General features: G+C 42.1%; 1 protein-coding gene across 6 annotated transcripts in view; it reads right to left on the bottom strand.

Moving 5' to 3' along the window:
• Window positions 1-14,942, bottom strand: part of Utrn (utrophin) — a 485,772-nt gene that overhangs the window by 362,062 nt on the left and 108,768 nt on the right. For all 6 annotated transcript variants that reach the window (XM_021224511.2, XM_005065869.4, XM_040758232.1 and 3 more), the window contains one exon: window positions 5,575-5,636. In XM_021224511.2, coding sequence (XP_021080170.1) covers window positions 5,575-5,636 — 62 coding nt within the window. The remainder of the gene's footprint in view (window positions 1-5,574; window positions 5,637-14,942) is intronic.

The following is a 14,942-nucleotide window of genomic DNA, read 5'->3' as shown; positions in this document are numbered from 1 at the left end:
GAACCGTATCATTCAATATGATCAAGGCCTCTATCTTTTATCAAGGAAACAACTGAATCAATTTTAAGCTTTAAGACTGCTTCATTCACTGTGAATTAGGCAGCTGGGTGTCATGATGAAGAATTCTGTTGAGGGTTGGGAAGACGGCTCAGCACTGGCTTTTCTTCCAGAGGTCCTGAGTTCAATTCCCAGAACCCACATAGCGGCTCACAACAATCATATTTGTAGTGCCATGGGATCCAATGCTCTCTTTTGGTGTGCAGATATACATACATACAAAAATACCCATTTACATAAAATACATAAATAAATAATTTTAAAAGAATTCCATTGAACAAAAAAAAATAAATGGCATGTATAAAATCCAAATGGCTTTTTAACAATTATTCCAGTGTCCAAGAATTAAAAAAGAAAGTTTGCATAGCTGGACTTATTTATTTTTACAATTTATTTATTTTATTTTGTGTGTGTGGGTGTTTTGTCTGCATACATGTCTGTAGATCATAAACATGCCATAGTGCCTAAGATTGGATCCCCTGGATTTGGAGTTACAGATGGTTGTGAGCCAGCATGTGATGCTGGGAATCAAATCTAGGGCTTCTGGAAGAGCATCCAGTGCTCTTAACTGCTAACCCATGCTATCATTTTTATTAAACAAATATAGTAAAACTTCCAACCTATTGTATCTATTTTCATGAAATAACACAACTTAAGGTATTTTGCACTCAAAAGATTATTCCTTTCTTTCCAATACAATTGTCCTGTTTTCTGAATATTTGTTTTTAGGTATATTAAATATATGTCTGTGTTTTTGTTACTCATTTATTTAGTAAACCAATAAATACTCAGTGGGTAGTTATTAAATGTCAAAAGTTAAGCCAGGAGTGGTGGTGCTCACCTTTAGTCCCAACACTGGTAACAGAGGAAGAGGCAGGTGGATCTCTGTGAGTTCAAGGACAGCCTGATTAACAAAGTGAGTACCAGGACAGCCAAGGCTGTTACAAAGAGAAACTCTGTCTTGAAAAAGAAAAATAAAAGTTGTGCACATTGAAAAAGAATAATCCCTCATTCTGGGCATGATGGTGCACACCTTTAATCCTTAAACTCAGGAGGCAGAGGCAAGCAGATTTCAGTGAGTTTGAGGCCAGCCTGGTCTACAGAGTGAGTTCCAAGACAGTCAGGACTATGTAGAGAAACTCTGTCTCAAAAACCAGAGAGAGAGAGAGAGAGAGAGAGAGAGAGAGAGAAGTGGGGAGGGGTGGAGAGGAAGAGTCCCTCATGGAGCTTAGCACTATCTGGAAATGGACATGTGAACCTATGTGAATTACAAGTACTTAAAATGGCTAATACTTTCGGTATACAGAACCTATCTACCCACATCTGTGAGCTCAGAAAATAGCACCCATTGCTACCTGACATTTCAACTCATGCAAGAAGGAGGAGCAAGAACAAGATGGAAAAGGAAGCTGGCACAAAGGCCGTAGAAGGCCATCTGGTTGGGGACACAGACAAATGGCCAGAGCACAATGAGGAGGCAGCTGCAAAGAACAGTGGAATTGGGAGTAAATGTAGGGAACTATAATGCCAGGGGCCTGAAAAGTCAACAGAGATCAAAGTTCACACAGGAACAATGAAACTGAGAGTCAAAAGTCAACAGAGATCAAGATTCACACTATACATCTTAAGTGCACATAATTCTAAATGCAATTAATGGAATATCCTATAAAGGAAAACGAGGCATCCAGGCCTCTGCGATCATGCCAGCTACTCCAGGAAAGCTAGAAAGGAGGCAAAGGAAGGGAAAACAGCTCATGGTTGGTCACTGTGCTCCACATATTTAAAGACAATATTCCAAAAACATGGACTGATAACTCTTAAGCACAGTATAGCGCTAGCCTGCAGTAAAGACTTTCCTAACACACTATTTGCTGGAGGAACACACACAGCGCTATAATCAGTTCTAAGTAGAATTCAAAGAGCTACAAGTCTACAGGCAGAAGAAAAAAAAAGAATTAAATGTATGTGCAGAAATGCATAAACTGCTCTACGGGTAACAATCAATTTCTTTCCAGCTAATTTTCATCTTTATGGATGAGAAGTGTATCATCTATTTTCTACAATGTATAGAGCTGCAAAGTGGCTTATAAATATCAAAATGTGGGACTGGGGATGGGGCCACATTGATTAGAGCACTTGCCTCCCATGCATGAAGATTTAGGTTCAAACCCCAGCCCCTCACAAATGTGGTATGGTGGCCATCCTCAGCTACCGAGCAAGTTTGAGGCCAGCCTGAGATACATGAGACCCTGGGTCAAAATACGTAAATAATAATAATAATAATAATAATAATAATAATAAATAATGATAATAATAGTAGAGATGGTGATAGAAGGAAGAAGGGAAGGAAGAGAAAAATTAACAAACAATAAAAGGTAGAGTTAGTCCAGATGGCTAAACCCAACAAGGTACCTACTAATATTTTCCCCCATTTTACAACTTTGACAAGGTTTTCTAATATACATAATAGTGACTTAGAAAAAGAAGGTGTCAGTGAATGTAGAGAGTGAACAAATACTGGATGCGGGCCAGGAATGAAATGTTCAACAAGATGTCTGTTTTAAAACAAATTCTTAGATGTCATTGATGTCTGTTTGGGTTTCTCATCATGGGGTCCCATAGTGAAAGGAGCCAGCCAACACACACATTAATATTTCAGAGTTCATCCAAGTACTTGCCAAAGGGCATAGGTAAAAGAAAAATAAATATGTTCTCTTCAACAGGACTCTGTGTGTATAGAGGAGATAGATGATAGATACACACATAGATACATACATGCATGCATGCATAGATACATAGAGAGATCTATAGATAGACGATACATAGATAGGTACATAGATAAGAATAACCTCAGGATTGCCCAGCATGGCTACACAGAAATGGGGATACAACCTTTCCCAGCCCAGTTAGGGTTAAATTGCATAGGAATCCAAAGAAATGTAGAAGCCTACAAACGTGCTGCACCCTCTCTATCCACCCACAGACTAAGCCCAGCAGAAGGAAGGAAAACAGAACATGGATGAAGTCTGTGGCTCTGTCCATTCTCCCTCCTCACATTCACATCCTCAGTGTGTCTTGGATAAATTCCTTCTAGGCTTTGAGGAAGTTTCCAAGGTCATGCCACTTTCGACCCTTTCTCTAAACAAAACAGGAGTTTGCAGCTTCTGTGAGAGTATAAACCAGTGTGCTAAACACTGTCTGTGACCTCTACTCCCCTAGCAGGAACTATGAACATCCTAGACAAACAGATGTGACTAACGTCCCCTTTGATACTACAAAATAACATGGTTCCAGGAGACAGACAGATTTCTGTACCTTCTTATAAATGTGTGTATTTAGATGTCAACTTCACTCAGTAACCTGCTCTAGTCCTACTAGATAGAATCTACCTTTTTGAGTATCTGAAACTGTCAATGACCATCAACAACAACAACAAAAAAAGTTTCTCTTCCATTATTCATTCTTAGCTGCCTCTATAACCCTATACCCTGATCTGTCTCCTGCACCCCATTGTCAACAGCAGGGCAGAAGGAATTCACTCCACTTTAAATATTGCCTCAACTAAGATCTCCAAGACTTTGAAAATGACCTCTAACATGTCATACTATGGCAATTCATTTCCTAGTAAGTGCATGAAGCACACCTGCTTCACTAGCTCCATCATAGAGAATGACCATGTCCTCAGTAATAACCAGGCTGGAGGATCGCCCACATGAGCTCTCATGGTGCTGCAGAAACACAGCTCTTCCAACTACACACTCTCGGCCGCTAAAACTGTGCTGAGATTGTGGTACATGCCCATACGGAACGGTGAAGGCTGCCAAACCCGTGCCGTGGGTTCCCTGAAACTACAGGATCAAGTCATCTAAAATTTATCAAGAAAAAAATGCTTACCACTGCTTTCAAACAATGTGGTACATGAAACCACCAACCACGAGGCACCTCTTTTCTTCCGCACTCTCTAGATTCATTTTTATGTATAATACATGGAATCCTGACATTATGACTCGCCATTTTGCAAATAATCACATACATAGGTACACACTTACTACTTATTGACTCAGTCTATCATGTTAATTATTTGTTCATGTGTGTGTGTGTGTGTGTGTGTGTGTGTGTGTGTGTGTGTGTGTGTGTGTTCGAGCATGTGCATGCATGTGTGGGGAAACGAAGGGACATGAGCATGTGGAAGTCAGAAGAGAACTTTGTGAAATCGGTTCTCTCCCTCAACTGTGTGAATCCCGAGGGAATGAACTCAAGACATCAGGATGGACAGCAGGTGTCTTTGCACACTAAGCCATCTCCCTGTTCCCCTAACTCTACATTCTTCACTCATCCATCTAAGTCTGTTTTTATACCCTCACACTCTCAGAGGCAAGATAAACATCCTTCAACAAAAAGCTATGAAGCCCAAGAGACGCCGCAGTCAAGTGATCAGCCATAAATCTGGAGCAGTGCTGTTTTCTTTTCTTTATAGAAGACGGGGCTTCACTACACTGCCCAGGCATCAAACTCTGAGTCTAAGTGATCCTCCTGCCTCAGCCACCCAAGCATCATGTGTCACTGCACCTGACACCTGAGATGTGGGACAACTTCTGAACTTTAGCACTACTTAAAGTCACCTTAAAATAGCCTCACTTTTCCTCAGAGAAATACCAGAGCCTGTGACCCTGATCTTTACAACTTTAAATACAGAACATTTTCAAACACTAGTTTTTGTTTCTTTGAGACAGGGTTTCTCTGTGTAGCCCTGGCTGTCCTAGAACTCACTTTGTAGACCAGGATCTCAAACTCAGAGATCCACCTGCCTCTGCCTCTTTGGTGCTGTCAATGAAGGCTACCAAACCTGGCTGGAATACCGCTTTTAATTAAAAGAGATTTCAAGACCCCTGAGAGACTGCTCCTCAGATAAGATCACTGGCAGCTCTTACACAGGACCAAGCTAAGTTCCCAGCACCCACCCACATCATGGCTCACACTGTCTATAACACCAGTCCTAGGGGACCTGATGCTCTCTTCTGACCTCTGAGGATGCCAGCTCACACACGGTGCACATACATACATATAGGCAAAACATTTCAAAGAAAGGAGCTTTCAAACTATTATAAAGACAACCAGAGAAATCTTTCTTCTTCAGCTTCCTATGGTAGAATCCCATAATCAATCAACCCAAAAGCTTTCCCACACAAGACTTGGTGTGTGTGTGGTGGTGGGGGGGTCCACCTTCTATAACTATCGGCTGATCATACTTGGAACCAATCCTGAGCACTGTGCTGATTATGTTCTGATGGTTAGAAACACTGAGAAAGAGCAGGCCTCTGAAAGAAAATGGGGATGGGTAATGAGGTTTAGCCATATTCAGAGGCAGAAAAGCCTGCCATCGCTGCACAGGACAGAAAGGCTGCCTGAGTTTTAATGGTTAGCCGTGCTAAAGGAACTGGTCATCTTTTTCAGCTACCTGGACACAATTCAAGGAGGCAATGACAGTGCAGGAAAATCCATGGAAGTCTTGGTTACCTTTGAAAACCGGGCGTTTATCCATTTGGTAAAGGTTTTCTTCTGGACATCATTGTGTTCATCTGCAGAAGAGAAAGGAAAAGGAGAAAAGGGTGAGTGTTTATACGGCTGGAGGATGTGATAAATACAAGCATCTCCTTCCTGCGAAGCCTAAAATAGACACTTATACAGCATGAGACAAAGGACACAGCTAATAATGAACCCACAGATGGGACCCCATGTCTAACTAAAGTGAGACTCAGTCACCTCACCCAAGGGACCTAGCTGTCCCCACCAAACCCAGGTGGATCACACCCAGTTATGAAATCCAGGCTTGTGTAGGACAATCCAGACCTTACTTCACAACTATACACGTAACATTTTCAGTTGTATTTTAAGTGTACTATCAAAGACGATAAACATGTTAATATGTACGGTGGTTGGTTTTAAATGTCAGCGCACCATACTCTAGAGTCATCTGGGAAGAGCATCTCAATGAGGAAATACATAGAACAGGTTGACCTGTGGGAATGTATGGAGGGGGGGGATTGTCTTGATTGTGCTAAATGAGGTGAATGGCATCATCCAGTTTGGGGTACTAGACTGTGTAAAATTGGAGACAGCAAACTGAACAGTAGGCATGTGAGCATTAATTGTCTCTTTGCTCTTCATTGTGGATCTGTGTAGATACTTAAAGCTTTTGCCTGGTGTAGAGGCATCTTGTCGGTGAGCCTGTAACAGTGGCCACACCCCTTTGGGCGTGGCTTCAAGTGCGGGAAGGAAGTTGAAAGAGGAAAGCATGAGGTATGGTCCCCCTACCCTCTCCTCTCTCCTGGGTTGTGGACAGTATGGGAAGGGCAGAGACAGGCCACAGTGGTTCTTTATTGTTCTGTGTATGTGTTCCCCAATAAAACACCCATTTATCATTTATCTAGGGTCTAGTGAAATCATTACACCCACATCTTCATCCTGGATCCCCATAGTAATAGACTATAACTGGGAACTGTAAGTCATATAAACCTAAATTGGGAGATTCTGCAGAGCATCACATCTGGCTTGTATTCCCAAGTGTTAGCACCAAGGCTTTGAACTGTCTTCCTTGATGATACTACCATTTGTTACTGATAGTGTTTAATTCTTCTCTGGGTTCTTCCTGAAGGGGTCAAGGCATTTGTAAACTTGGTCATGAGAAGACTTGAAAAACCAAGAGGTCTTATGACTGAGAATTGCTTGGACATTTGGTGCCTTCAAGGGACTCCAGGTGAGAGGTTTTGGTGTGCAGAAATGGACTTGCAAAGGTGTGAATTGTGTAACAATAAAAAGGGCCTTTGCAAAACAATGGACAGTCAGTTCACAGGAAGCTGGCTCCCCTGCTGCTGCTGAGATGAAATTCCTCCTGGGGTGACCCTAACTCTTCCACACAAAACAGGACACGGATATAAACCCTGACAATGAAGTTAGATGAGAACCTCCCTGCAAAAAGTTACACAATAAAAACTTAAAGTTCATAACTATTCTTTCTTCACAGAAGTCCTACACCTTCTAAAACAAAAAAAAGGAGTATAAGATTTCTAGTCAGTCCTCTAACCCATTTTCCTAACATCCCCCCCCCCAAAAAAATACCTGCATGGAGTCGTAGTGGTTTCAAAGTTTATACATATTTTAATATTTAATTTCATTATGTTTAGCTATGTGTATATGTGTGTCTATGTGTGGGTACATGCATATGAGTGCATGTGCCAAGGAGTCCAGAAGAGGGCATCAGACCATCTGAAGCTGGAGTTACAAGGGGTTATAGAGACCATGTGGGTGCTGGGAACTGCACTCCAGACATCTGTAAGAGCAGTCTATGCTTTCTCTACCCCACTAGACAAACATTTTTACAAGCAGGGAAATGAGAAGACTTTTAAAACATTTTCAACTTTGGTTTTAGTTACAAATTCACTGTGCAAGGCAAACAAACTTCAAGCAGCTAGAGAGCCCCAAACTCCTTGAAAATGAGCAGAGTGAATGAAGTGGGTAAGGAGACTACAGCAGCAGCAGCAAAAACAAAGTGCATTAGGGACAAACAAACTTCATCCCATACACTTCTGTAACTTTGAGTCAATTATCATAGTGTCATCTAGCCTCAAAGTCCTTGTCTGTAGGACAGAAATATTAACAATATTGTACGGGTTTGTGTTGGTAAGTGAAACTTTTCAACAAGACTTGATGTGGTGGTATGAATGAGGATGGCTGGCACAGGCTTGTATATTGAATACTTGGTCCCTAGTTCATGGAATGGTTTGGAAAGGATTGGGGGCGTGACTTTTAAAGAAGGTGTGTAATAGGGAAACATGTTTCAAAAGTCTACACCATTCCCAGTTAGTGCTCTCCCCACTTCCCCCCTCTCTACTCCCCCCCCCCCCCGTGGGCCTATGGGTCAGATGTAAGCTCTCAGCTACTGCTCCAGCAACCAACCATGCCTGTTGTCTGAACCCATGATCCCTGCCATGATGGCCATGGACGCTAACACTCTAAAATTACGTGCGTCAAATTAAATGCTTTCTTTGATAAGTTGCCTTGGTCAGAGTGTTTTGTCACAGTAGTAGAAAAGGAACCTCAATTGAGAAAATGTTTCTATCAGATTGGCCTATAGGCAGTCTGTAGGGCAGTTTCTTGTTTAATGATTGATGTGCGAAGGCCCAGCCCACTACAGATAGTACCACCATGGGCAGCTAGATACAGAGTGAGTGTGTGTGTGTGTGTGTGTGTGTGTGTGTGTGTGTGTGTGTGTGTGTGTATTGTATATTGAGCATGCCAATTAGCAGCATTCCCCCTGACTTCTACTTCACATCCTAACTCCTAGCTCCAGGTTCCTGCCTTTGCTTCCCTCAATGGACTGTGACCCAGAATATGTAAGTCAAAGCTGTTTTTGTTCGTAGTAGTCTTTAACTTGTGATAAATTTTTGTTCTAGCAACTTATGGAAGGTGTGGTGATTTGAATGACAACGGCCCAAAGGATCATATGTTTGAATACTTAGTCCACAGTTGGTGCAACTATTGGGGAAGGATTTGGAGGTGTGGCCTTGCTGGAGGAGGGTTTCAAAAGCCCGTACCATTCTTAGTCAGCTCGCTCTGCTTCCAGTTAGAGATTGGAATATAAGCTCGCAGGTACAACTCCAGCACCATGCTGGCTTACTACCATAGCCCCCACCATGATGGTCATGAATTCTAACCCCCTATATCTATGAGTCCCAGATTAAATGCCTTCTTTTATAAGTTGCTTTGGCCATGGTGTTCTGTCGTGACAATAGAAAAGTAACTAGGACAGAAGGGTAATTTATAATTAAAGGGTCATTCCTGTGATAAATATAACAGCTCTAGAAAGAGAGTGTAAGCTTACAAATCCATAAAGGAAATTGGAGGCCAACCCCAAGGCACAAAGGGAACAACATATTAAAGGACTCTGCTCTCTAAGAAACTTCTGGATGCTAATGGTGCTGAAAGGTGACCTCCCTCTAAGAAAGGACAATGAAGACAGTCATCAGCCCTTATTTCAGCCTTATACATTATCCGATCAATGGCACATAGTCATTAACCAAGGAGACTTGCTTACACACACAGAATGTCCCAGCCATTACCATAAAAACCCAGAAGGACAGAGCCAACAATACAGTCAGAGCTCAAGACTATATGGTATATATCTACCTGCAAATGGACACTATACACAAGCCTGGCTGAAAGGAATTTAAGTTTAAACACCTTTATTTAGAGCAATTAAAAATCCTGATAACTTGCCCCATGACTCTAAAGAAAGTTTAGTTTTTGTGAGTTTTGCTGTAACCACTCTCCTTTAACCCTATAAGAAATTGAGAGATTTATAAATAAATGTTCACTTACTTTCATTAATGTTCCCACAATTCAAGAAACTTTCACAAGCATATTAAGTCTAGAGATATGGCCCAGTGGTAGCAAATGTGCATAGCACAGCCAAGACTCTGGTTCCAATTCCCAGATGGGTGGGTGGTGGAGAATAATGAAAGAATCTAACAACACACAGTTTTTCTTTCTAGGTTTACCAAAAAACAAACAAAAACAAAGAGTACCAACCACTTTATCTTTCCTCCCCAATTTGCTCTTTTTGGTCATGTTTCATCACAGCAACAGAACCTGACTAAGACAGGTGTTAGGTTAAAAGACATGAAATGTGCTTCAGAAGAGAAATGGCGGAGAGGTGCAGACTCCATTGGTGCTGGTATTATTGCAGGCAGACTGGTACCCACACGGGGCAGCTCACAAAATCCTGTAACTCAAAGCTTCAAGGGATCCAACGTCCTCTCCTGGCCTTCATAGGCATCTGCATACTCATGGCATACACACACACACACACACACACACACACACACACACACACACACACACACACAAACCTTAGAAAAAATTGAGCAGTTTTAGCCTACTACAATTCTCATCACCAGACAAACCAATTGATTGGTTGAATCCCTCAAACAAATATCCAAGAACGCACTATAAGCCTGCATCTGATCAGATTGATCTCATACTGGCTGAAGGAGTGAGAACAACACACTTGGCTATCCGCCTCCTCAACATGTATTCCTTCAGGGTTCCGTCTTAAACCATGGTTTTCATTACACAGCAACACTAGAACCCTCTTCTGAGAGCCTTTGCTGTCAGAGCTAATCTCATCACTGGTGACCTTTCTCCATCAGAGAGGAAAGCACAGCAGAGCTGAATTAGAAGAAAAATGTGCTAAACCCCTTACGGCTGCTCTTCCAAATTCTTCTAAATATTTGGCTCATCTTAAGCCCTCCTGACATGCTCGTGCGAATCCAAGGCCTTTGATGCTGCCTGGTCTAGACTTTTATTGCCGTGATCCAGAAGAAAAGTGGAGGGAAAAGCAAAAAAAATCAACAAGACCAGTAGAGTCTCCACTAGCTCAAGTATCTTTTAATAGAGCTTTGCAAGGAGAGGCTAGGGAGATGGCAATAGGAAAAGTGCTAGCCACAAAACAATCAGGCATGATTATATGCCTGCAATCCCAGTTCTGGGGAAGCAGAGATAAGATTCCCAGTACACCTGTGAAAAATCAGGCATGATTATATGCCTGCAATCCCAGTTCTGGGGAAGCAGAGATGGGATTCCCAGGGTCTTGCTAGCCAGACAGTCAAGCTGAATTAGTTAAGTTCTGAATTCAGTGAAAGACCCTATCTCCCAAAACATAAAGTAGAAAGTGGCATCAAAAGCATGTGTGCTCACAAAAATAAATAAATCGCACACATACACACCCGTATACATACATAAATGCATGCAAACATACACACAGACAGACGCAAAGCCATAGAGCACTAGCATTAAAATGAAAGTTTTATTCCCCCCAATATATCATCCTGAAGCAATTTAATAGTGACCAATTGGCTGGCACTAACCCGAGTTCCACAAAATGCCAGCATTCATTCAGAAAAGAAATGTGGACTATACGAAATGTCTTGCCAGATGCTTTACAACTTGGGCTGACTTTGTTAATTAAAGTCTCTTTCACAAACACAAATTTCACACATCCTAGAAAGTGAGGATAATTACAGAAACAATAAGGAGGCTCAGCCTACACACACCTACTTCCTCTTTCTCTGGGCTCTCCCCCTGAGTGGCCTTCACAGACACGCCTGCTGCTATTCTCCTGTTTTCTGTGCTCTCTAAATAAAAATCACATCATTTGTTCAAAGAATTATGCATTAAATTATCACAGGGAAATAATAAGTATCATCTAATAATCTGTAACATAGTATCCATCTATAGACAAAGAACAAACCCACAGGAAACAGAGCCCCCCCCCGCCAGCAAGCTGGGGATTTGAGACTCTCTGAGCACACTCTCAGAGAAACAGAAGAAGGCAAACAAATAAAATCCTTTGAAACTAAAAGTGCAGCCTTCAGAAAGTATAGCCTCACATGCCTAAGTATATGAGATGTTGAAATGCAGAGTGTTTGTTGGATGTCCAGTCAGAGCAACGAGAAACACAGAACTGCAGTTTTCCTTTCTGGAGGTCTCAAGCTTAACTTGAAAGAATGTGTACGATTTATGGGGACCTAACATTGCCTTAAACCTTCTCTCTAGGAGTACATTTTTGGAAAGAAAAAAATTCTTAAAGCCTTAAACATTGGGGGTAGAGAGTCAGCTTAGTGTTAGAGTGCTTGCTGCAATTCACAAGGCCCTAGAGACAATCTCTAATAAGGTAAGAAGTATAGTACATGTAGTGCAAGCATAGTAAGTATGCAAACACTTCACTTTGGATTTTTGTCCAAGGGCTGACCTGTTTTTTTTTTTTTTCTTAAATCAATTGTGATGGCATAGAATGACAAAGGGTTACTCAGGGAGAGTGAGTGACAGTGAGGAGTCACTGTCAAGGAAACCCCTAGAAACCACATTTTTTAAAAAAAAATGACTGGTGAGAGATTTAATTACCTCATGCAATAAAATTCCTATGAGAAATTGGAATTCTCTTGTTGCTTTTATTCTTATTAAGTAGGAAACTCAAGGCAAAGTGACAGTTTTCATCAACAGATAATTTTAGATTTATGGAAACTCTGTAAATGAAAGTTTTAAAAATTTAACATAAAAAACTCACAGTGATCTATCTACCTTCAGCCTTCATCATGAGTTTTGCCTGTCAATAATTAAAATAAATCCTTACAAAACTCAGGCATTTGCTGAACAATCTTATTTCATCTGCTTTATTTTATTATTTTCCCACATCGTGAGTGACCCCTTAAACTCCCCGTAAATTTATACAATAGTACAATAAGACTTTTTCAAAAATCCACATATCTCACAAAATCTTGGTGAGTCGAGCTTGGTGGTACAAGCCTGTCACTGTCACTAGGGAAGAATTTGCAGAATAGGAGTAAGCTTAGAGTCACACTGAACCACCAAAAGAGGCTCTGTCTCCAAAAAATAAAATTTTAAAAAAGAGAACAATGCTGTCAGTAGCCAAATATCTCACTACATTTGTAAGTAGCAATATAATTTTTCTATATAGCTGATATGCAAAACATTTTTTACATTTTTTTCCATTTATGTAGTGGGGGGAGTGGTGTGTGTGTGTGGTGTGCGGGTGGGTGTGGTGTGTGTGTATGCTGTATGTGTATGGTGTGGGGGGGTGTGGTGTAGAGTGTATGTGTGATGTGTGTACAGTGTGGGGGTGTGTACAGTGTGTGTGTATGGTGTGTGTGTAGTGTGTATATGTGTGTGGGTGTGGGGTATGGTGTAGGGGGTGTGATGTGGTGTAGGTGTGGTATGGGGGTGTGTGTGTATGTGTGTATGTATGGTATGTGTGTGTGTGGTGTGGAGTGTATAGGTGTGTGTGTGGGTGTGGGGTATGGTGTAGGGGGTGTGATGTGGTGTAGGTGTGGTATGGGGGTGTGTGTGTATGTGTGTATGTATGGTGTGTATATGTGTGTGTGTGTGTGTGTGTGTGTGTGTGGTGTGGGGTATATAGGTGTGTGTGGTGTGTATGTGTGTGTGGTGTGTATATGTGTGTGTGGTGTGTATATGTGTGTGTGGTATGTATATGTGTGGTGTGAATATGTGTGTGTGGTGTGTATATGTGTGTGTGGTGTGTATATGTGTGTGTGGTGTGTATATGTGTGTGTGGTGTGTATATGTGTGTGTGTACATCAGTGCATCCATGCACACATGCATCACACGCACGTGAAGGTCAGAGGACGGCACTCAGGAGCAGGTTCTCTCCATGCATCACGTAGGTTCCTGGGATCAAAGGCAGGCTGTACAGCTCAGCAATAAGCACTTTACCTGCCCAGCCCTCTCACCAGCCCAAAATCTTTTAACAACACAATCACAGCAACAATACCAGCACCAATGGAGTCTGCATCTTTCCGCCATTTCCCTTATGAATGACATTTCATATCTTTTGTCTTAGTCAGGGTGTCTGTTGCTGTGATGGAACATCATGGCCAAAAAGCAAATCGGGGAGAAAGGGCTTATCTGTCTCACACTTCCATATCACTGTTCATCACTGAAGGGAGTCAGGGCAGGAACTCAAACAGGGCAGGAACCTGGAGGCAGGAGCTGTGCAGAGGCCAGCAGGGGTGCTTCTTACTGGCTTGATCTTGATAGCTTGTTCAGCCTGCTTTCTTATAGAACTCACGACCAGCCCAGGGATGGCACCACCCTCCATGGGCTTCCTCCCATCCCCCACCATGATCAGTAAATGAGAAAATGCCTTCCAGCTGGATCTCATGGAGGCATTTCCTCAACTGAGGCTCCTTCCTGATGATTCTAGCTTATGTCAAGTTGACACACAAAACCAGTCAGTACAACACCCCTGCATAGTATCTATCATATACATTAGGAGATCTCACCATGCAAAGCACAATGTTACAAATCTGCTAATTCAAGTCACAGGCTTGTATTCAAGAATCAAGGAATTCCCACATTTTTAAGTTGACAACTAGTATTTGTGATGAACTTGAAAAGGCAAAAATATGTCATTTCTAGCTGCAGTTCTTTTCTCATTCAAATAAAAGAGACTCTTCTAATCCCTAACTGACTAGACTACTCCTCCATGTCAAACTAATCAGCTGCATCACACGTAAATCTCTAGCAAGAGAAGGCTGATTTTAGCTTTCTACTTTAAAATCTCATTGATATATGTCTCCACAGGAAATAGCTCATTTCAGAGTCCTCTCTCCCAGACAGATAGGTGGGTGGATGGAAGAGTGGGTAGATGGGTGGATGGGTAAGTGGATGGATAATGGATGAGTGGATGGGTGGGTAGATAGGTGGATGGGTAGGCAGATGGATGATGGGTAAGTGGATGGGGGTAGATGGGTGGATGGGTAGCTGGATGATGATGGATGAGTGGATGGGTGGGTAGATAGGCGGATGGGTAGGGGAATGGATGATGGATGGTAGATGGATGGGTGGGTAGGTAAGTGGGTGCTTGATGGATGAGTGGGTGAGTGGGCAGATGGGTAGGTAGGTGGGTGGGTAGGTAGATGGGTAGATGAATGGTGGCTGGGTATAGAGCCTTACCTTATCAAAGGCACTAGGCAACTGAATGGTTTTTAAGGCAGTGTTTTGAATTTTGAGTGCCTGGCAGCAGTGCACCACAGCGTGAGCTGGGAATGGTGGGGGATATGCTATTCTATCAGAAACCAGACAGGGCACAATGAAAGGTAGACAAAGTGAAGGAAAGCATCTAAGATGCCTCAGATATCACCAAGAGAGGGCTCATGGCCACAGAGGACAGAGTCCAGAAAGACTCTAGCGTGTCATAGTAGTTCTAATCTAGCATAAAAGCTACCAGAGCAGAAGCCACAAAGGAAGTCATTGTGCTGTTGTCACCATCAACAGCAGGAACTTTGCTA

Source organism: Mesocricetus auratus, unplaced genomic scaffold (genome assembly GCF_017639785.1).
Source record: "Mesocricetus auratus isolate SY011 unplaced genomic scaffold, BCM_Maur_2.0 Super-Scaffold_100018, whole genome shotgun sequence".
In the NCBI taxonomy this organism is placed as follows: Eukaryota; Metazoa; Chordata; class Mammalia; order Rodentia; family Cricetidae; genus Mesocricetus; species Mesocricetus auratus.
This window is presented reverse-complemented; position numbering and strand designations above follow the sequence as displayed.